The 24,457-nt window shown below is 37.2% G+C and overlaps 2 protein-coding genes across 3 annotated transcripts; both read left to right on the top strand.

The window, feature by feature from the left end:
* Window positions 1-2,788: 2,788 nt before the first annotated feature.
* Window positions 2,789-13,303, top strand: LOC103462784 (protein eva-1 homolog A-like). Its single transcript, XM_008405780.3, has 4 exons — window positions 2,789-3,417; window positions 8,955-9,122; window positions 10,124-10,486; window positions 11,906-13,303. Exons 2-4 carry the CDS (start codon window positions 9,020-9,022, stop codon window positions 12,016-12,018), a joined length of 579 nt encoding a protein of 192 aa, XP_008404002.1. The 5' UTR covers window positions 2,789-3,417; window positions 8,955-9,019; the 3' UTR covers window positions 12,019-13,303.
* A 4,024-nt stretch (window positions 13,304-17,327) lies between these two features.
* Window positions 17,328-23,541, top strand: LOC103462785 (interferon-inducible GTPase 5-like). Of its 2 annotated transcripts, XM_008405781.3 has the most exons (4): window positions 17,329-17,503; window positions 20,497-20,585; window positions 21,584-22,145; window positions 22,265-23,536. In XM_008405781.3, the coding sequence occupies exons 3-4, from the start codon at window positions 21,590-21,592 to the stop codon at window positions 22,894-22,896; spliced, it is 1,188 nt and encodes a 395-aa protein (XP_008404003.2). In that variant the 5' UTR covers window positions 17,329-17,503; window positions 20,497-20,585; window positions 21,584-21,589; the 3' UTR covers window positions 22,897-23,536. The 2 variants fall into 2 exon arrangements, with proteins under 2 accessions (XP_017159399.2, XP_008404003.2); XM_017303910.2 differs by lacking the exon at window positions 20,497-20,585 and having other exon boundaries at window positions 17,328-17,503; window positions 22,265-23,541.
* The last annotated feature ends 916 nt before the right edge of the window (window positions 23,542-24,457 follow it).

Raw genomic sequence — 24,457 nt, 5'->3', positions numbered from 1 at the left:
CCTTAAACTGAGGCATCATTTATTTCCATTTTTTCTCCACATCTCTTACTTATTTCCAGTAAAACTTTTCAAAATGTGCTATTTTGTTACAATAAACAGATGAAAATAGTTTCCAAGAAACTACAACTAGTTGTTTTCTCAATCATTTCTTTAAAATTACAGATTTAGTCTACTTTTTATTTTTTGCAGTTCCAATGTATGTTTCACCACAGCATGTTATAGTTAACCTGTAGCTCTTTATCTTAAATCCTGTTTTTATTTATAAAACAATATTAGTGACATTTATTCATACTTTAATAGTTAACTGATGATTTATCCGTCAGTAAAACCCAGCAGGAGAAATGTAAACTGCAGAGAAAACTCTGAGTTCCTCATCCTTAGTCCTGTCCCTCAATATTTAACTGATGACAGACGATTCCTCACAGGACGCACTACATGGAGTTAAGACTCTTAATATTTCATCAACCTGTGCAGGGGATGCAAAAAATAGATGCACTGGTGTGAAAGAGGTCCACGTGTGGTGCATTCAGCATGTACAATATCAGGTTGTGCTTGTTGTTTACAATCTTCTTAAATTAGTGTTTTAATTTAGAAATGTATTTATTGCCAAAGTTCGAAGCAAAAATGTCAGTTTTCTCTCTTTTGTTTCTTTAATATTTTATCTACAGTAAAGTTTAAAGACAGAAGCAATAATTGATACTTGAACTGTAACAAGTCAGGCAAACATTTCTCTACACATACCATAAATAATTCATATGCAAATATGTTTAGATTTGGATTCAGCAACTTTGATAAGATGTATGGGTTTATATTTGAATCTGTTCCCTGGAAAATGTGTCTAGTTGACTTTGTTCACTGAAATGATTTATAAAACAGATTTCTGTTCCAGAAATGTTGCAGGTTTTCCCACTTTAATATAACAATTTACCTTTGCATAACTGTAGCGATCTCAATGAAAAGAGTGTTTTTAGATTATCCTAAAATACCTTTTTGTCGATTTTACACCTAGGTGGAGAAAAACAGCAAAATGCTTGGAAATTAACTAAAAAAATAAAACAATTGGCTAAGATTAAAGGCAAACTTTACAGAGCTAAACTGGAGTTTTCTTTAAAAAAAAATTCAAATGGAAAAAAAAATAATTTGAGAGAGTTTTCAGTTTCACATCTTTTTTTTCAATTTTTTTTTTTCAATTTAATTCTTTGCTTTTGGCCATAATGTAGCTCCATACTTTACTGTCCACCATTGAATATTAGCAGTATTCTCATACATGTTTGAAAAATACATTATTTGTATAGCAGTCCCTTCACTTCTCCATTTTTGGGACCTTATTGATCATATTTCCAGCTTTTTTTTTTTAATTTAACACATAAAATCCAATTTGAACTCTTAATTATTTTTGCCCTTGTCACGTCAAATTAAGCTGGAACTAAAGTTTGTGTTGGTGAGACCATTTATTTCAGAGCTCTTGCAACCTCAGAGTATTACTGACATTGAAGTCACTCTCCCATTCACCTAACAGCGATGTATAATGTAGGATAAGTACACATTAACATTAAATTAGACGGCTTCTTCCAGTGTGGGGAAGCTTACTCAGCAGGGGGTAGATGAGGGCGACGATACTCACCTCTGACAGTGTTTCATTGGCGGCTGTGGGATCTGTGAAGAGCTGCAGCAGCAAAGCAGGAGTGCAGGCATGCGGCAAAATAACGTAAAAACCACTGATGGTATAAGTACATCTGCTTGATTTAAATGCAGAGCTTGAACAGGCTTTGCATTCAAAGAACTTTGTAGTATTTCTGAAGCTGGCTGCATGAGCTTAATTGTTTGGGAAATGCTGGTTGATTTGAGATGTCGTTTTGTAAGTTTGACCTCTCAGCTTTGTGGGGATGCCGGCGTGTTTTTCTTGCACATACCTGTTGAGAGCCGTTGGCCTGGAAAAAGCTGCCAGCCACCCAGCCAGAGGCGGGAAGATTTTCAGCCTTTTCCTGTTGCGTAACGTCAGCTAGGAAACAACCTGCCAACAGGACAGGTTGGCTGATGAAAATTTAATAAACAGAATCTGGTCGACTTTAACCTAAATTAAACATGGTTTGCTGGCTCACCTTGGACATGCAAACTTTTGTTTCTTTATGTTTTTCTCATCAGGAGAATTCATACACTTCAAACTTTTAACATTTTGTCACGTTGCTACTACGGTGTATTCTTCAACGTTGGGATTTTATGTTATTTATACAGAGATAAGAAACTATGGCAGGAGTGTTCAGCCTTTACAGCCTGAAGAGACATTTTGCTGTCAGGAAATAAAACTAGTTTAGAGCCACAAATGCCAGATGACTTTTTGAAAAAGTCAGGTTTGTTGTGAAGAATTTGATTATGAGTAACAACAACATTCAGTTTCCATTTGGTATCAATAAAGCATTCTTTTAATTTAATTTGAATTGAATTAACTCATAAACCAAATATCTTGTGTTCTCGATATTATCTTATGTTGAGAAAACCATCAGGAAAACGTTAATTTAGAAAATGTCCGCTCTCAGCTTCTATAGGTTTTTATGTCAGTTTTTCGTTTATTTCAGGTATTTAAAATATCTTCCAGTATTAAGCTTATTGCTCTTCAAGAGGGCAAACTTGCATTATTATGCAATTATCAATATAACACTTAAAAGTAGTCTCAAAACATCAATGTTATCGTTTATTGCAATAACTTCTGGGTCAATTTATCATCCAGCAATTTTGCTATTTTGACAGGCCTGGTTGTGACAAGTTTTACATCGTAAACACTGATTTAGTGACATGACAAATCGCTCTGTGTTTCGCTCTCCTCTCTCTAAGCAGGAGGAGTGGCACCCAGTCTGCATGTGCAGCTATGTGGATGTGTGTGTGGCGTTGTTGCCTGTAAGTGAGAGGAAGAAAAGGATGCAGAGGTTTGGCAGCGAGGGAGGAGGGAGATTCACTCGACCTGTCCGGGTCTTTCATGTCACATTTCTGCCCTCGAGATCTGACCTCTGTAACTCTGTCTGAAAAATAACCTGGAAAAACTAAAATGGACTAATGGAAAACTGCCCTCTGGAAAAGAGTCGGAGCAACGCACCTCCTCTTCCTCCTGCTCCTCCTCCTCCTCTTCCTGCTGCTGCATCAGACGGGAGAACTGAAGAGAAGAATGAAAGACGTTTTTAATTTGCTCCTGCAGAACTCAGGGAAAGACGCTGGAGCTTGTGTGCCAAAGTGAAGGCTTTATGTGGATTTATGCATCTAATTGTACAGTTTGAACCGTTTTAGTTTCTGTTTAAGGGGAAAGAGCAAATAGTGGAGGGAGACGGGAGGAGGAGCAGTGAGATGAGATGACTACAAAGGACAGGAGTAAAGAGGAGAGTTGAAGAAGAGAAAGCAGACGACTGGCCTCTGGATTATTAAACTGTAAGTATAATAATATACCTAATATTTGCTAAAAACTGCACTTTTTGGTTGTCCAGATGTTAGTATTTTGCAGAAAGAAAGATAGATGTTACTACTGCTTCTGCTCAGTTTGTCTACTTTCTGCTGCTTTCGTTGCATTTTGTCTCATTTGATTGTTTCTGCTCTCTCTGCGTGTCACGTTAGCAGCAGGAGAGGGAAAGGCCACTGTCACATCGTGTTAGTGTTATTAGACATGCACAGAGGGAGAAATACACTTCAGCTTTGATGAGCGCATTCTGGAAGATGTGTGTGCATGTGTGTGTGTGCGTGTTTGTGTGTGCGTGCGTGTTCAGAGAGAGTCGTAGAAGAGACAGTTTTCTAAACCAACATTTTGCAGTGTAATAATCTGGCCAGTCAGCAGAATGGTAAAGAAGATTACACTCTGTGATAAAACGAGGATCAGAATTAGTTTGTTCCTAAATGTTTCTTAATTTAACAAAAAATAAAAATGATCAATGAGAATACAGCTTTTAAATATTTGAGAAAGCCAAATATTTGTAATTTCAAGGCTTTGTTAGATTCTGATTTATTCATTTTATTTCTCTTTGGGATCAGATAAGTATTTTTGAATTTGAATTAATTCACAGCAACTTACTTTTATAGGATGAGAGTTTCAATTAACTAATTTAATCTTATATTAAATGTAGGTTTTAGATACAACCAAAGGATTTCTTCATTGACCTTGTTTATTTCATGTTAGTTACAAACATCCAGCACACAGACTTGCAAACACACACACACACACACACACACACACACACACACACACACACACACACACACACACACACACACACACACACACACACACACACACACACACACACACACACATTAAACATTAAACTTGGTGGAAGGCAAGTTTTTCAAAGAATAATGTTATTATTAATACTATAAAAACACTTTATAGAGCAACAAAAACCTTTTATTGAAACGACAGGGTTCCATTAATGCCAAAAATATGTTAATGTGTCTATCACATGTTTCTATGGTGTGTTTGTAGTGTGTTTATTTACTGTGCTTTTGTGTATAGATATATGTAATTTGTATAAACATAGCCATGGACACATGAACATATTTGTGGCACTAATGCTGCGTTCACACTGCAGCCCCAAGTGACCCAATTCAGTTTTTTTTTTTTTTTTTTGCCTTACTGCGACTTGTGTCTGATATTTTCATTACTGTCTGAACAACACAGGTCGAATTTTTTGACCCAGGTCACTTGGATATCTGATACGTATCAGATATTTTCAAATCTTTTCAACTGTGAAAAGATTTGATGTGAATCTGAATGTTCAGGTCGCATTCATCAGATCTGAACGTCACTGACACTCGACAAATCTCACTATTCTGCGTCCTGATACTCGCAAGCAGGAAGAATAACAACAATCATAGCGGACTTTAATGAGGATTAAGTTGTTAATATGCTGCTCCAGTCGGACAACAACTTAAACATCGTAAGCTAAGCTCCACCGTTAGCATCCATGTTTACTTCCGCACTTCTTCTTTTATGGCGGTTGGAAAAACACTGAGAATGCTGTTGTTATTGCAGCCTCTACTGCGCATGCAGGACTTTCAGGTCGTTTGCAGTTCACAATGGAGATTTTATACAAGATACATTTATTTGGAAGTGTGAACACCCACGCCAAAAATGTTTTAAATTCACATAAAATTTTAATTGGGTCACTTCAGGCTGCAGTGTGAATGTAGCCCAATAGAATCTCATATAATATCTGTCTTGTGAAGATGGCTGTAGTTCTATATGTTGTGCAGCTCATGAAGTATTTATTATGTAAGTATATAATTTGAATTAAAAATAAATGTAGTTTGTACGGTTTTTCTATAAGAATGCATCCCTTTATCACCCATCTTATTGTTTTTATTCATTAGTCACTCCCACCAGAAACGTGACGTCTATTTCTTTTAATATTTTGTTTTTTCTATTTAAAAAAGGCGAATGGACAGTGTCAGTGATGGACATGCAGCTAGATGATGGTGTTATGTTGTAGCTTGTGTTGTGTTGACTCCTGGGCAGAGTGGCGGTGATGACTTGGCTGCAGGCCTGGAGTGTCTTACTGATGACATTACATAACTGTGACGCTCAGTTGACTGATATTAGATTAAGACATTCATTAGATGCCTATTTTGAAATCTGTACTTGTAATAACCTTAAGTAAAGAAATCATGTTGACATGTTTCCTGCTGTAAGTCGAACTGTCGCATCCAGACTTTGGAGGGAAAGCAACAGAGGGTGAGAAGGAAGGGCAGCCGCTTCCTGGAGCTTTTCCACACAACATCACAAAGCGACTCTGACAGTCGGTGAATTTAGAAGTGCTTCGAGGTTGTGTTCATGCTATGGTCGACAGCCACGCTACTAAACTCCTCGGTTAGTTTTGTTAAACAATTCAAACCCCGATGTACTGCCTTCCTGAGAATGAACAGGTATGACAGGGGGAAAAAGCGTCTGGACGCTTTCAGAAATGTGACAGACGAAACACACATCTGTCCTCCAGCATGCTGTCTTTATATTGCAGGTCAGTAGTGCTGTCTTTCTGCATCTTTACAGCTGAAGACATCCTGAGAAATTAGGCCACTTTGATCTCCTCTGAGTGCATCATACATTTTTTATGTATGAGTTTAGACTCGTGCCCCGACTTTACAGCTTCTCATCACTAGAGTACAGCGTTTAGGTTTTAACGTCTATGTTTTCGCCACAGTTTAAAAGTTAAATGTTTAAAGACAGCGTGAAGCAATTTCTAGGTGTTAAAAACAGAAGCTGCTCTGTCTTCACGGATATTTGCTTACACTGCACAGGGGGAAAAAACCAACACATAACCTGCGTATTTCACAGACACTTAATTCAACTCCATTTACCCTGCTTTGGTCACTCAGAAATATCAAAATAATTTCTGTTGGGGCTTCTACTGGGGTTCTGTTACCTAGCAACCCCAGCGGAGTTCCGCTCGTCGCCTAGCAACCCAAGTAGAGCTCCAGCATGTTTGGTCAGTTGGTTTTACTGCTGTGTGTGCTGAAAAGTGACTACTGGAAAAGACAAGAGTTTTGTTGAAGACTTACCATGTAGAAACCACTTCCTGTATTCTTCTTCCTTTAGGTGTAAACATTGGATTGGGGCCAGCAATCCAATGCTTATTTGATTAAAGTGACAAGACGCTCTAAAACAGCACATTCTGAAAGGAGCTCACAATAGGCAGAACTGAGCAGACTGAAATCTCTTTATGTAGGAATAATTTTGTGCAAAAAGAATGCAATGAGCATGTTTTGCGACCTAACCTGTTCAATGAAGCATAAGAGGTCACCTTTAAAGTTATTCTTGTATAATGCCGTGAACTCAAAGACTCTGAGCAAACGTGTTTAATATTCTAGTTCCAGAGCTGAACACAAAAGCAAAAGCACAACAAAAGCTTAAGTGGGACCCTGGAAGGTGGTGTGCCAGAATGTGAAAGGTTGAACACAGGAATCTGTCACCCAAGCCGTTACCTTTTACCTTGTGTTGGCATTTTTACCTCCAACAAATATGTTGGAAGGAGAAAACGAATGTCTATGCTCATCAGTGTTTTTTTCCCTGTCAGGTTTATTAGCACAAAACACACTAAAAAAAGGATCTGCTGCTCTTTATTATCTTTAAATGTCAAACTAGGACAGATTAATCAAGAGAAAACAATGCAGTGACCTCTGCAAAACAGAGATAAGCAACTACAGTGAAATATGAACTTGTAGCTAAGAGTCATTTAGAAATACAGTACAGGCTACAAATACTTCCTTGAAGTTGCAAGAACTCTCTGACTTCAAGATGAGAGCACCAGTACTAATGGACTGGGATTTTTAGGAACTTAATCCACAAGTTTAATCCAATCACTGAGTGGTACAACTTCATGTTTACAGCATCTCATCTTCTTGTACTGATGCTACTCTTCCTCCTGTTCCCACTGGAGGAAGATATTATCCCTTGTAAATGACATTCATTGGTTTTTGCCAGTCTGCTGATGTTGTAAACACTGAAAACATGCAATATCGACTAATTTTGGGTGAATAATGTCCTTTCTGTGTCAGTACGCCATGATTTATTACCATTTAAAATGTGTTAATAACACCAATTCACTCTGTTCATTGAGTGCAAAACCTCAATATTGTGAAAAAGGCAGTAAATAATATATTTTAATGCAAAATAAAGTAGATAGGATAAATGTTGTAAAACATTGACAACTTCAACATTTCTGACAGCGACCTTTCAGAGGTGGTAAAGCTCATCAGAGTCATGAGCTCCTTTCAGTACGTTTTCCTCTCAGCGTGGGATTTTGGACATTTATCTGTGGTGACATGGTCACTGTGTGAGCACTGAGCAACACCTGCCCTTTTCCACATGCTCCACACAAAGGTCAAGTGTACAGACCTGCCTGCCTGATGGATGCTCTGCCTGGGGATTATTTCACTGCAGCCAGGGAAGAAGAAAAATGAGGTGGGGAAGTGAAAAGAGTTTAGTTCACTGTACAGAAAGCAAGTACAAATGCAAAAGTAGATTGACTGCCTTAAGAGACTGACTTGTACGTTAATTAAAGGGAACCTATAATACTTCCTTGGACAGGTTATGATAGATCTCTGGGCTACACAAATCATGTTCAGTACATCTGTTACACAAAAATAATTCTTAGATAAGATTGTCTTGCCTTGTCACTTTAAATCCAAATTAGTTGCTGCCGGCCACATGACCCAAACTCAATCTTATCTTAGAAAAGTAGAAGTAGAGCCTCCTGCACAAACAAGAATGCAGCAAGTAAGTAAGTCAATAACAAAACACTTGTCTTTTCCAGCAGCCATTGTACAGCACATACAGCAATAAAACCAGTTGACCAAATGTGCTTGGGTTGCTAGGAAACAGGCTGGGCTTAGCTGAGGTTGCTAGGTAACAACGCATTGATCGTGGAATGTGACTTAACAATCAGGAGGTTTGTGAAACGGTTAATTTTCCAGCCATCAAAAAGCATTAACTTATTGTCGAAAAACACCTGAATGTTTTTTTTAGACACTTGAACTGTTTTTAGAAGCAATTGAGGCCATAATGGAAGTATAAAACCTGCCAAATGTGAATTTTGCATAATAATTCCCCTTTAAATAATAACCAATTATATCTAGAGTGCTTCTTTAGTAGCACATAGCTGCAGTTATGAATCATTATGTCGTGATGAGTTTGTTCTACGTTTAAAATGATCTAAAACTATAAGATCATAAGAAAGCTCACCTGAGCGTTTTACTGTTTTATCCAGTAGTTTTATGGGTTTCATTTTTTTCTTGATTGTGTTTTTAATAAAGATGTCACTTTTTAAGGTGAATTTGAAAGCCTTTATAGGCACTAATAAATACATTGTGTTAATATTATAAATTATATTTATTATTTCAAATGCTGTGCAGAATTGTTAGTTTAGATGCGACAGAACCATTCACTTACTCTTCTGTTTTTTCCTATAAACTTGATGATCCAGGAGGAGAGATGAGGCTCTGATCCAACTTCTCCAGGAACTTATACTGATCTCATCTCAGCCACAATATGAGCACTCCAACACCCGGCAGCCCAGACACGCAGGTGAAGATGGGGTCCCAGGAGATGGCGATGCTGAGCAACCTTTTGGCTGCTTACACTTTCATTGCAGGTGGGATCAACAATTCATGTGGGATTGACTGTGATCAGTCTTCTAATTATAGCTCTCACGTATTTCTGTGTTGAACAAACATTTGAAACATGGACGGCTCTAAAATTGTACTCAAGTAAAAGTAAAAACTGTCCAATAAGTTACTCAATTTAGAGGTTTCTGGTTAAAAGGCTACTCAAGTACTGAATAACTGATCAAAACATGTGATTTAATATTTAAAAATTACGTCATCAGACAAAAATTGTAAATTATGTCCGAATTCTGTTTTTTTTTTTTTAAGACTAAAATAAAAACATTCAACCTCAACAAAAGAACAGATTCGGGCAGCACTTTTCCAAACTTCTGGAGTCTCCGGAGATTATTATGCACAGAAGGATTCTTCATGAAATCAAGAACATTATGGACAACCCTGACCATCTTCTACACCAGTCTGTCTTGAGAAGACAGAGTATCTTCAGTCAGAGGGTTCTTCAGAGTTGCTGTAACACAGACTGCTACAAGGAGATATTTCCTGCCAACAGCCATCACTGTCTACAGCAACTCTTGGAATTAACATGAGTTACAACAACATTTAATTTCCCTTTGGGAATTTGAATTTTTGAAACAGTAAACAAATAAAACCTGAATTTATGCAAATACATAGTCAATGGAGACTTAATCTGTTTTAAATCAGACTCAACCTTTCCACTGCTATACATATATATAGATTTTCTTTTTTACAAACAAATTCAAAAACACTTTTTGAACCGAAAAGGAAATAAATGTCATTTTTAAGCATTTTGATGCCAGATTTTAACTGTAATGTCTTGATTTCTGTAAATATGAGGAATCAAATGTGGAAACTAGATGGAGATCAGGCAGTGGAAACAGGAAGTTTGATCCCAGATGAAGAGTTTGAAGAAGCAGAGAAAGGAGGAGATGCAGAACGTGAAGACAGAGGAGAATGAAACCATCAGCTGTCCATTTAACTCTGAATTGATTGTCGCTTCCCTTTGTCGCAGACCAACCTGAGAGAACAGCTCTAGTGTTCCTCGGCGGTGTGTGTGTTGGTCTCCTGGTCACGCTGTGCGCCATCGTCTTCCAGATACACTGCCGAGCGGACTGCCACTATGGCAACAGCAATGACCTTCAGAATCGCCAAAGGGTCAGACATCACCGTCGCCAGCACCTCTGTGCCCGCCCTCAGCTCACATCAGACGGTAACCCAGACAACACCGGTGCTGTGGTTGTGGCCTCTGGAGTGACTGGGAACACTGGGGACTGTGAGCAAGAGGACTGGGACGACACGTCTGACCTGTCGGCACGGCGACGCAGGCGTTTCGAGAGAGCTCTGCTGAACGCCACCATGTTCACATCTTCTGAGGGTATCTGTCACAGAAACACCTTTGAATGGTTCTCCATTTTATAGCCTCCTTCTATCAACCAATTAATCAAGTTTATTTGTACAGAACATTTCAGCAACAAAGCGGCTCAAAGTGTTTTACATAATAAAAACACATTTTTAAAGAAGACACCATACAGTCAACAATTTAGCAAACATTACATTTTGATGAGTACTAACACTGAAATCAGACGCATCAAATATGTTGGCCAATGTATCATTATTATAAAAAAAAAAACTCTAAACAGGTGAGTCTATTGAAAAATGTTTTGTTGCAAATATGCATTAAGCTGCAAATGTGGATGCAGTTGTTACTTTTGAGTAAGATGTGTAAAAGAGCTTAAAATAAATAAATCTTTGAATGTATAGTGTGATCTCACATTGTAAACTATTCAATGGGGAAAAATATGAGATCTATTATGCAAAATTTACTTTTTTCACGTTTTTGTTCTTCCATTTGGGTCTCAACTGCCTCTAAAATCATCCCAATGCTTAAAACAAACACATCTGTTTTATGGCTATAAATTAATGTGTTTTTGGTGTCTGGAAAATCAGGAGGTTTCAAATTGGAGGTGTCCAATTTGACTGATTTTTCAGTCAAACTGGGCACTGCGCTGTCACCTAGCAACATCAACCAAGCCTAGCCCATCACCTAGCAACCAAAGCTGAAGTCCAGTACTGTTGGTCAGCTGGTTTTACCACTTTATGTGCTGTACAATGGCTGCTGGAAAAGTTACACGTTTTGTTATAACTTGATGGAAAACCAAACAGTCATAAACAGACCGGGAGGAAAACAAAGTGCAGGCAGTCAGATATATGACTGGTGTAGAAAAATTAACATGAAACAGTTTCCACTGCAGCAGTGAGCCTCTGAACAATGAGGTAACATGGGTTTGTTTGGGGCTAAACAAAAAGAGAGGACAAGCTTTAAAAAAACAGCTCTGAATCTCTAAATTGGTGAAATAATATAATTCATGTATGAGACACGGTTATGTCTTGATTAACCATAACAGTGTAGGGTGACATCTTGAAGATTTAGGACGAAAAGGTTGTTGTTGACATCTGTAAAAGTCCAGCAAGAGAAGCATGTTAAATGTTCGATCCAGTGTGTTAGAAACTGTCAAGACACAAACATAATCATACATTGAGGCAAGGCTAAGAATGACCGGAGAATAAATGGTTCTGCTCACTAAATTAAAGACAAAATAAATAACTCATCAAATGGATGGAAATTATTTTTTATGAAAATGTTTTCTTGTAAGGTCTGAGTTTAGCTCTGATTCTCTGCTCACAGTCCAACTTTATGTGCAGAAAACCAGATAAAACAAATAAAACAAAATGCTAAGTTCCAAAAGTAAATCAGAGGATAGATGTGTTTAAAAGTGTCTGTTTGTTTCTTTAGAACTGGACCGGGCCCAGCGACTGGAGGAGCGGGAACGGGTTCTTCGAGAGATCTGGATGAATGGACAACCAGACATCAGCACAGTGACTCAAAGCCTCAACAGATATTACTGATGGAAGACCAAAAAGACAGATACAGACCGGGAGGAAAACAAAGTCAGATGGATGACTGGTGCAGAAAAATGACCATGAAACAGTTTCCACTGCAGCAGTGATCCTCTGATGTAAAACTGGTTTGTTTGGGGCTGAACAAGAAGAGAAGACAGAAACTGATTTTTCAAAGACAGTTTAGCAACAAAACAATTGTCTGTAGCTGATATTTAATGGATTCTGGTCTATGTGACTGCTGCCATTAATTTACTGGGATGTTTTCTCTTTTCTGTTTCTACCAGGCACTTCTCAGTAGAACATGAAAAGGAGCAGAAGGGAATAACAATCTAGCGTCCAGAGCTTGATTTTGTAGAATAATGTTGCACTTTTCTCAGCTGACCCTTTATTGTTTGTGAACCTGCAATAATCAAAGTTTTGCAACTTAATACTTTTATATTGAAGAGCAACTTCCTCTTCCAAGACGATCATGGAAACTATGAAACATGGTGGTATAAATACTGGTGCTTTTACCATTGCACTTCAATTTCATCTCATTGCAGAATGAATGACATCAGACATGAGAAGCACTGAGGATTATCAGCTCTGTTGCATCACTTTATGACAATCCTCAATCTGAGTTATTACAAAGAATGACTAACTTAATTTTAATATTTGATTAAATTTGTTTTGACATACTGATTAAACTGCTGTATAAAAGACAAAGTGGTGGCTTTGCAGTTTTTTAAAAACACAAAGTGGACCCGTTATGCAAAATTCACATTTTGCACATTATCGTACTTCCATTTGTTTCTCTGCTGCTTCTAAAAACAGCACAAGCACTTAAAAATAAATGCATAAATTGAATTTGTGTGGTTTATAGAATATCAGTTAATTGAATCAGTTTCAGTGTATGCAGACAATTCTTGTTTTTAGAAAATAAAATTAAAATCTCTGATGCATTATCAACCTTGAAAAAAAGGAAGAAAAAAATAATGATAAATTGAATATTTTAAACCCTAAAATTAATATAAATTCATGCAGGTGATAGGGTAAGGATATTTTGGACCAGAACTATGCGACACCTGGTGTCGAAAAAGTGCAACTGCATACTTTCCACCTCTACTTTCCCACCATTCTTTCTTTTTTAAAAACATAATTACTGTTAACTCAGGTGAAATTTCAAGTAAAAATATAAAGAAAACAATTTAAGCTAACTAGCACCAGATAAACAACAAAATTCACATTCACTCCAACAAACTGGGACAGTAAACAAATCCCATTTGGGAATGTCAAAAAATGGCTAAAACAAGACAGGAAAAAAAATTTATACTAAACACAAAGTGGATTCAGGTTTATTGATTCACTAAGTGTTAATAACAAAGTGATCTAGAAGAAGCTAACTGAGGACATCTAGCGGTGAAGAGGTGAAACAGCATACAAAACGACAGGATTTTTATCGTTGCCTTCTACTTTTCAGTTAGTTTTATTTCTCCTACCCACCTTTTTTCTTACTTATGGCTAAACAATAATCAATATCATGTATGTGCTCTAAAAGCAATAATGTTTAGCTTTAACCAAAATGAATGCTGTTGCAAGTGAAAGATGATATTGAAGCAAAAATGCATATTTCTCTTGCTGCTTTGTGAAAGTTGACTTTAATTACTCCTTAAATTATGAATCATTTAATATTTAAAAATGTTCATTTAATTTAAATTTAAATGGAGAAGAGTAGCCCAAATCTGTTTCATTATATTAGATTAGGAAAGGAGCTAGCGTTCCACATCGTTGATACCATCCTGAGTGCGTTTGACCTAGGAAGTAGTGTTGCCACCTTTCAGAAATTAAAATAAGGGCCACTCAGGGTGTGCTGTGGTGGCGCAGGGATTAAGCACAGTCCACATATGGAGGCCTCAGTCCTTGACATGGCCGTTGCAGGTTCGATTCCTGGCCTGGTGACCTTTGCCGCATATCTTCCATTTCTCTCATTACCCAATTTCCTGTCAACGAACTATCAAATAAAGGCCACTAGAGCCAATAAAACATTTAAAAAGAAATAGGGGATTTAAATAATATTACCAGAATAATTTATACAAAAAAGGAGTCAGGTTTGGAGGCTGATTCTAGAACAAATTCACCACAAGAGCCAAGGTAGTCAGTGTTTTTCAAGGCAACACTTGAAAAAGAGCACACAAAAAAAACAAAACAAACAAAAACAAAGCAATATTTCATCATTTGACATAAGAGAGCCAAAGAGCCACTTTTGTCTCCAGAGATATAGGTTGCAGATCCCTGGCAGATAGAAAGTCTGATCCTTTACATGTTGCATTATAGTGCTGCAAAAGTGCGGCGGTATAATTTTTAATTCATTATTGAAGTAAAATTGTGAAGGTTAAAAAAAATCCACCACTGAGTATTAACAATAGACATTTATTTAGTATAACTTCTTTGGTACCCTTTGGTATTGGTCTAGAACCGCCCAAGGCTGCAGGTCTGTGTCTGGTGCATTAATAATACATTAAATGACCACTGAACAATGAATTCATAAAATATATCAACATTTCAAAATAAAACCTACAGAAAGCCCTAACAAACCTCTTTTAAAGTAGGAAATAGTTATGTATTTACTGTTAATCTATTTGTATGTTTTGTTCTTTAAATGACCATTTGTATTATTTTGGCTGATATTATTATACATTAAATAAGTAAATAATCAAACCAGTAAAAGCACAATAAGAAACTTACTCATAGCAAAATGTTCTGTACCATATCAGCCTCAGGAGATGATTGAGGGAAGAAGAGACGCTGATGTCTGGTTCTTTAGGTTCTGACGGGTCTGCAGTTCCTTTCCTGATCCATTCATACAGCAGCACACTGCACCGAGATGGACACTTTTTTTTTTATTGCCTCTGTTCATCCTCACTAACATTATTCAGCCTAGGATTTGCGTCTTCCCTCACGCGTCTGTATCTTTATATTCAAAATGAATCCTCAGAAATATCTTTATGAGAGGATTTACTACTAAGGATGGTGGAGTATCGGGTTGAGGATGTTGTAAAAAGACACGTTGATAGCAACTCACCGTGGCTGCATAGTGTCCTTCTCTAGGCAACCGTGACAACAGCGTCAAGCCGTAGCATTCTGGGGTCCTGTGTAGCTCCCGCCCATAGACATGAATACGTAGACGCCTCATGGAGCGGGCCCGCCCGTTGCTGCGATACGTCACAGCATCTGCCATATTGAATATGGAATATGTGCCAGTAAGCTAATACAGTTAAATGGACCGAACTTCACAAAGTGCCGTTCTACAAAGTATTTTAAATTAATACCTGTCATTGACAAATTTTCTCACACACACTAATATATTTGGTAATCAAAGAAATGACTATAGACAAAGTTTCTAACTTTTGATGTGATTATTTAATTGTTTTGAGGCATTTCTGAATAAAGAGCACAATGTTTTTGTTTGATAGAAATGATTGTGATAATTTTTATATTAACATTGATGAACAGAAACACTTTTAGAGTGTTTTATTAAAGAACATATTTGCACTCACTCATATGAGTGAGTTTTTGAATATGTTAAAGGCCCCAAACAGCCCCGCGAAGTGGCGGGAAAAAAAGAAAAAAAAGAATAAGAATAAGAAATCTTGCGATTACAATAAGCCTTCACCAACTCTTCAAATCTCGGGCCTAATTAAGATAAATCTCTAATGAGTCCCTGATATTATTCTGGCAGGTGGACAGTTTTTAAGCATCTTGATGAGGTATAACAGACGGCTGCCCTTGGTGACCCGTCCCGCCTGAGGGTAACTCATCCAGGAGAACTTTGTCTTTTTGGTCTCTCTGGTCTCAGGTGTGTCGGCTCCCAGGCGTCGGCCGAACACGATGTAGCCCCACTGAGGCTCATACCGCTTTACAATGTCAGTAGCCGACCTGTTGTGCTCGTGCAGAGAGCCGACCCCAGAGGCGACCTTCGGCCTCAGGTTGGCCAGCACCAGGTGACGGTCAGTGTCGTTGCCCAACTGGAGAAGGAGCAAAGCCGAGTCTTCCACTTCCTGTAGCCCAGTGGCTGCTGAGACAAGCTTTACTTACACACCTCACACACACACACACACACACACACACACACACACACACACACACACACACACACACACACACACCCCACACACACGCACACACACGCACACACACACACACGCACACACACACACACACACACACACACACGCACGCACGCACGCACACACACACACGCACGCACACACACACACACACACACACACACACGCACACACACACACACACCTTTAGACCGTGAAGCTGCAGGTGCTGAGTGAGGTTTGACTTTACAGAGGAAGTCTTGTCACACACACTGCACTTGTGGTCTTCCAACTCCATTTGTGTATCTAATGAAACAAAACAGAAAGAGATTTCAGAGGAGCTTCTTGTTTTCAAACTTACCGTATTTTCCGCACTATAAGGAGCACCTAAAAACCTTCAATTTCCTCAAAAGCCAACAGTGCGCCTTATAATCCAGTGCGCCTTATATATGGACCAATATTGAGCCACAACAGGTCTAGCAACTACGGTAAGCAGCCGCCACTTCATTTTCGGCCGTAAAAGAAGAAGTGTGCGGTGCATGCTGGGATAGTTGTCAGAACGCTGGTTTGTTAATAAAGTTTGACTGACCTATCTACCTACCAACTGTCTAGAACCAGGTCGTCTGCAGGTCATTTAGCACCACGTTCTCCATGAACATGCTGTGCGCGAACGGAGAAGGGTGACCATCGTCAGGCACCGGCCCAGTCGCGGAAGGCTCTCCTCGCCGACCCGAGTCGGACTGTTTTGTTGATATTCATTTTAGTGCAGCTCCATCTAGTGGATGCATAACGTAACTCCAGCCTCTACTGTAGCGTCTATTCTATGCGCCTTATATATGAAAAAAGTTTTAAAATAGGTCATTCATTGAAGGTGCGCCTTATAATCCGGTGCGCCTTATAGTGCGGAAAATACGGTACACAAATGGGCTGAACACCATGTATATACTATTAATATTCTTTATTGATAAATAACCTAGCCTTATACAGTCGGTTAACCTTGACATGTTCTGCGTTGTGTTCAGTTGAAGAAGGGAGTCAGACCACAGGAGTTGCTGGTTGATCTTTAATGCAGGTTGCTGGCAGAGGCCTGCACAAATCGAAATAAAAATGCCCTTTAACATTCAGCTCCTCCATTCACAGGAGTCAGAATTCCCCTCTTCTCAGGTAGCCAAAGATTAGTCAAAGTTATTGTGCCAGATCAGTTCAGACACATACAACGCTCCTCCCCCTTTTTCTTCCTTCAAACCACATTCTGAAAGGATTCACTTTCCATTTGTTAGACTGTAACTGCCCAGCATATTTTCTCTGTCAAAGAGGTTCAAATTCCACTACACATAATCTGGTTTATATTTACCGAGTGAATTTCTACACTGTGCTGCTTTTTCAAGTTTGCAGAAACCAACAAAGTGAGTACTTGCTTTATTAACAATTTTGTTCCTTTTATTTATGAAAAAGTGGAAATTAATTGAAATTCAAATATTTTTGACAAAGACCAATTAAATCTGTTATTACTTATTGTCTAGTTAGATTGCTTCAAGTCATAAATGAACCTTGCTGATAAACAGTTTATTCCATAGAAACTTTCTACAACACTATTCACTATTTTGTGTTAATTCCTTTCTGGTTTTAAGGTTTTTTTTTTTAATGTTTTCCTGACTCTTCTTCTTAGAAACTTTCTACAACACTATTCACTATTTTGTGTTAATTGCTAATGTGACCTTAAACACAAAAAGGAACAAAACCTTACTATGACTGAATTTACATTCAGTAGCTTGTGTCATGCTTGTAATATCATGTTGAACGTTCCCTCCTTCATTAAACAAACATTTACTTTGTTCCTTCTTTTTGACCACGAGTGCAAAACCTTTACCACTCCCAGGTTAACTCAGGCCAACAGCGATACTAATCTAAGAACAAAATCCAGAATCCACAAAAACAGAAGAATAAATAGAGAAACTAACTAAACTCCCTAACTCATTTGACAACAACCTATGAAAAGAAGTGAATACAGAATATAATCAATAATAAACAGGACAAACGGAAACAATTTCGGTATTCTGATTATTGAAATTTAAAAGTGCTGTGTTGTTCTATCACCCATACCGGACCACGTACAACACCGGTGTTAACGCTACAAAATGAACGCTCTCTATCATGGTATCATCACCCATGGAGGGATTTCTTTATTTAAATGGGTTCATTTTTTCAGAGGGATACAAAGTGAGGGTATCGTGATTTTAGTAATTACATGTGCGATTTTCTGTTGTCCTTCCATGGTAGCGGGCAGCTTTCAATCGGAAATAAAACACTTTTTAATATAAGTTGCTGCTTTGACATGGTCACAGAACTGCCAAAACATATGTACAAAAATACCAAAGTGAATCACTGCAACGTCATCAGCTGGTGTAACGCTGAACTGTTGCGGTGAAGCTACTAGCAGGAGTGGAGCTGCGCCAAGAAGCTACAAACACTGAATAGAAGAAGAGCTGCCATCGATACAGTTGCAGCCAAGCATGGTTTAATGTTACACAATACAGTTTTACCAAGTTGCTCAAAGTCTAAACTGGTATTGTTGTGCATTTAAGGTGTAAAGTTTACCTTCGACCAAACGCCCCCCAAAGGCATCCCAGCGCCCCCCTTTAGTAAAAATTTCTGTCAGTCCCCCCTGCCGTCCTCCGAAGGCCCCCTGGGGGGCGGTACCGGCCACGTTCAGAACCACTAAACTAGTAGAACACAGCTGAAGCTTGACCCTACTGCTACAACCGCAGGATAAAACAACATTTAGAACAATATCGCCATGGTAAGCAAACTCTATTATTTTTGCCATATGTGGAGAGATGAGGAACAGCAGTTGAGCTTAGAAACTACAGTTTTCTGAAGAATTATTAAACTATCCCATCCTGTATATGAGTCAGAGAGTGCAATATAGTAAAATATTTGCTATTCTAGTCTTTGGACTCTCATTCAAACACAAATGAACCTTGCTGATAAACATTTTCTTTCATTGAAACTTTCTACAACACTATTCACTATTTTGTGTTAATTGATAAAGTGACCATAAACACAAAAAGGAACAAAACCTTACTGTGACTGAATTTACATTCAGTAGCTTGTGTCATGCTTGTAATATCATGTTGAACGTTTCCTCCTTCATTAAACAAACATTTACTTTGTTCCTTCTTTTTGACCACGAGTGCAAAACCTTTACCACTCCCAGGTTAACTCAGGCCAACAGCGATACTAATCTATCGCTGTTGATAGATAAGTATACAGGCATTACATACTTTATATATTAGTAGTGTGATCACTAAATCATTTACGTATCTCTTAGTTTTAAAACATAGCACATATAATTATATTGTTATTAGACAATAGTACATAAATAGTCTTTCTAGTCTAAGGCAAATCGTTCATGCACAACATGGTTTTTATTTATATCTTCCAAAAATCAAGAATCCACAAATACAGAAGAATAAATAGAGAAACTAAGCACAAAGAAGTGAACTCATTTGACAACAACCTATGAAAAGAAGTGAATACAGAATATAATCAATAATAAACAGGACATGGCAAGGCCTATTGAACAAATAAGGAGAAGGTCAAAGTAAAGACAAAAGAGAGGGTATTTTGTCCTTCCTGTTTTTCCTGTGACACTCCTTTCAATTCTTGCTCCATTTAGTTTTTGCTGAGTTGTGTTTGTTGTAATTAAAATTAATTTAGTCATTTTCAAATGACTAAATGAATATAGTCATTTTTTATGGTTTTTGTCTTCTGCTCACCCTCAGTGGTTTCCTTTAGTAAGTTGAACAACCTGTTTCCATTAGGGCTGTGTAATAATATCGATTTTGCGATATATATCGATATTTTCTTTCCTAGAAAAAAAATCAATATTCATCCGCAAGTGATTCCTTCAGATGTTAAGTGTCTAGGTTAAAAAGGTATCAAACTATTCAGAGCAGGGTACTTGGTGCACTTTATTTACTTTACAAATGCATGAAAGCTACAATTTGTACTGTTTCAATTAAAAGAAACATGTTTTATCACCACTTCTTTGATTCATTTTGTCCAGCTGTTGACTTTAAGTCTGTGTCCATGTCCAACCAGAGCCAGGTATTGTGTAGTTGGTGTTTTTAATCAGTTTTCAGTTAAATTAATTAAATCCAACTCTATAACAGTCACAATATTTCACGAAAATCGCAAAAGTGTATTGAATTGTATTGTTTGCTGAACATCGCAATATATATTGTATTGTGAACAGAATATTGTGTATCAGATCGTAAGATTATTGTATCACTACAGCCCTAGTTTTCATCCCAACATTCATCCTTTCCAGTTTTTAAGGCTGTTTTTTTAATAATTTTTTCTGACTCTTCTTCTCTAACCTTTTGTCTTTTGTTAGTTTCTCAGCTACATCTGCTGTGGCCATCCTTCTATCATCCTGCTGTTTACATTGGTTTGACTGTTGCCCTCCTTTTCACCTGTTTATCTGTAAGTTACTGGACTTTCTTACAGCATTTATGACACAGTTCATATTGGGACTGCCTTCATCCTGGCTGTATTTTAATCCTTCACAAATACATTGTGTAAAGCTGGTTTTAAATAATTTATCTCTGAGTTTCAAAACATAGCACATATAATGATATGCATTGTTTTAAGACAACAGTATATAAATACTTTACTTTTAGCCTTTCCAGTCTCAGGCAAATTGTTCATGCACAACATGGTTTTTATCTATTTTATTTATGTCTTCCAAAGTTACCCAGGTGACAAATAAATATAGTAAGTATGTTGAATTTTAGCATACTTGAGCATACTTTAAGTCAGACTAATCATCAGTATACTTGAAACATATTATTTTGGAACAGCTAATTTTGTACTTAGTGCATTTTTATAGTAATTAAATAGTAGAAAATCACAATTTAAAGTGTACTTAGAGTACTATCATATACTTTTTTTAACAACTGAATTTATACTTTGTATACTTTAAATATACAGCTTTTTATGTAATATAAATGTGTTTTATGTGATATAACTGTGCTTGATTAGTATATCCTAAGTGTAGTATTTTTGTGATCAAATTACACTCAACATATATTTAGAATGTTTTCTAAGTATATAGGCACTACATACTTTATATGTTAGTAGTGTGATCACTAAATCATTTACGCATCTTTGAGTTTTAAAACATAGCACATATAATTGTATTGTTATAAGACAATAGTACATAAATAGTCTTTCTAGTCTAAGGCAAATCGTTCATGCACAACATGGTTTTTATTTATATCTTCCAAAGTTATGTTGGATGTTTGAAGAAACCATCAGAATAACTGACAAGGTACTCTGATAAGAAATTGACAGGTTGTAAAACATCTACATATGTCACCAATGACATACTTATGGTCGGTACATGTTTGGTATTTATTAAAATAACAATCACATCATATTTACATGTTTTTCCTGATTACTCGTCTTTTCTTTGTTCATAGTTCACCATGGAGCAACCGTGGGAAGCAGATCCAGAAATGATGCCAGCAATGAAAAATGCTATGGGAAACAGCAGTGATGCTGCAGCTGCACGAATCAGAGAATATCTGGAAAGTAAAAACAATGTACCACTAAACATAGCAATCACTGGAGAGACCGGTTCTGGTAAATCCTCATTTGTCAATGCCTTCAGAGAGGTAGAAGATGACAGTGAAGATGCTGCTCCAACTGGTGTTAAAGAAACCACCTTGGAGGTAAAAGAATATTCTCATCCAAACTATCCCAATATCATCTTCAGTGACCTTCCTGGAATCGGAACCACCAGGTTTCCAGCTAAAAAGTATTTGAATCATGTTGGATTAAAGAAGTTTGACTTCTTCATCATCATCTCAGCTGATCGCTTCAGAGAAAATGATGCTAAACTTGCAAAGGAGATCAAGAAGATGGGGAAGAATTTCTACTTTGTTCGCTCAAAGGTTGACCATAATTTACGAGATGAACAAAGAAAAAAGGATTTCAGCCAAGAGAATACCTTAACACAGATCAGAGATGATTGTGTTAAAAGTAAGCGTCGTCCACTGGCTGTTGTTTTGAAGAGTGTTAAAACATTTTTAATATACTTTAAAAGAAAATAGATGAAACTGCAAAGATTTATAACATGAATGTTTCCTGTTTTAACACAGGTCTTAAGGATCAAGGATTTGAGTCCCCACAGGTCTTCCTGGTGTCCAGCCATGACATCAATCTGTATGATTTCCCTCACCTACGATACACCTTAGAGACGGATCTACCTGATCACAAGAGAGACGCTCTGCTGTTATCCTCTACCTACATATTCCCAGATATCATTGAAAAGAAGAAAAAGGTTTTTAAGCGTCAAATATGGGGTCTTACTGCTCTTTCAGGAGTTGTAGCAGCTGTTCCAGTTCCAGGGCTTTCTGTTGGTGTTGATCTGGCTTTGCTGGTTGGTGCTGTCACCCGTTATGTGACTGGGTTTGGTCTAAGTATTGGATCTCTAAAGAGGACAGCTTTCAGAACAGGTATACCATATGATGAGCTGAAGGCTGTCCTCACTTCTCAATTGGCTGCAGAAAACATAACTCATGAACTCATCAAGAAGGTGATTCTTCAGCTTTCAACCAGGGCTGCACTAATGGTAGCAGAGGAAGTATTCAGATTTATTCCAATTGTTGGAATCCCATTATCTATGAGTCTCTCTGCTGTCACGACCTACAAACTTTTGAAGCTTTTCCTTGATTTACTTGCTGAAGATGCTCAGAGGGTCTCTGACAAAGTCCTGAACAAAAATAAATAAAACACAGATACCTTTATTCATTTAGATCTTGCAAACATGGTTCAGAATTGCTATGTTATCAGTCAAGTGAGGTTAGTCGCATGTATCATCTGCTGACCCCCATGTGTGCAGAAACTAGAAAGTTATAGAGAAAAACGTTTTTATTTTATATGAATCATAATGTATGTTTGTAATTTTAGGGTTGTAAGCATTTTAAGAACTTTATTTTGAGTAATTATGGATGTTTTCAGACCCTCTTGAATTTTTTTGATTTTAAAAATGATTGTTAAACTGGTTGGTTTGTGGGCTGCATGGTGGAGCCGGAGTTAGCACTGATGCTTTGTAACAAGACATTTGTAGTTTTTAATCCCACCCTGGAGTCTATCTGCATGTAGTTTCATGTTCGGTCTATGCAGAGGTGGGTTTTCTCTGGATGATTGTTGGTTGATTTTTCTGTATAAATTGTCCTCTTGTTGGTCTCTGCATCAAAAGACAATATAGAAAATGTTTTTGTTTTCATTTAGATCTGAAATGTGTGCACTGTATAAGTGTTTTAGATTAAATGTTGAGCTATTTTTGAAATGATTGTATATGTTTTTAGACAGATTGGAAATTGATTTTGCTTTTAAACTGCTTTATATCGTTTAAATATTTTGACAGAAAAAAATAAACATTACATAATCTTGTCTGTCATGTACAGTTTGACTTCAGTGTGGAGTGCTTTACACATAATTTATGTACGTAGATTTTTTTTTAAAATTTATAATCCACAAAAGTTATCTGTATTGTAACAACAATCATCCCTCATCATGAGAATCTTGTTCCTTCTTGACAGCATCTAATTCCATTTGTTCCTCCTCAGTACTTCTTCCTTTGTCCCTGTTGTGCAACAATAATGTTGACCTATTAATAACTATAAACAGTTGCTGACAGAAATTATTAAAACAACTAGTAATTAATCCAATCTCCGTCATTGCTAAATTTTAAATATGCATAAACACGTAAGAATGAGTTTATCATTGGCTGAGACACATAAAGGAAACCTGACAAATCTGTACATAGCTTGAGCAGAAATGTCATAAACAATGATGTCAGTAACATGTTACTTAGAAAAGCATTACTTTAGTCTGACCCCTTGTTTCAGTAACGAGTAATCTAACACATTAATATTTCCAATCCAGTAATCAGATTAAAGTTACTTAACTAAGTCACTGTACATTACTATGTTTGTAATTTAACTTAGTAAAATATATACTGTTGCGTTCCTCTCTTTACTAGGTGTTGCATCTTATGCAACACCAGTGACACATAAACAATGGAGGGAAAAGAGAGATGCACCTTTTCAGATCAAAATATTAAGATTCATTGTTGACTCTGTGCTGCAGACAAATGAGCTGCTGTTACACTCTTGAAAATAGAGGAGACAGAATAATAAGAGTGATTTTCTATAGACTTACTTCTCTCTTTTTCAAAGTAATTATGCCACGCCTAGTCATAAATCAACTAAAAAAAACAATTTATAGACTTATGTTTTGTATCTTGTCCTGTAGGCTGAACCATTTGGACACGGCATTCATCCACA

The sequence above is a fragment of the Poecilia reticulata genome, chromosome 3 (assembly GCF_904066995.2).
Source record: "Poecilia reticulata chromosome 3, P_reticulata-male-v2, whole genome shotgun sequence".
Lineage (NCBI taxonomy): Eukaryota > Metazoa > Chordata > Actinopteri > Cyprinodontiformes > Poeciliidae > Poecilia > Poecilia reticulata.
Note: the sequence above shows the minus strand (reverse complement) of the source record. Positions and strands in the feature narration are given on the sequence as shown.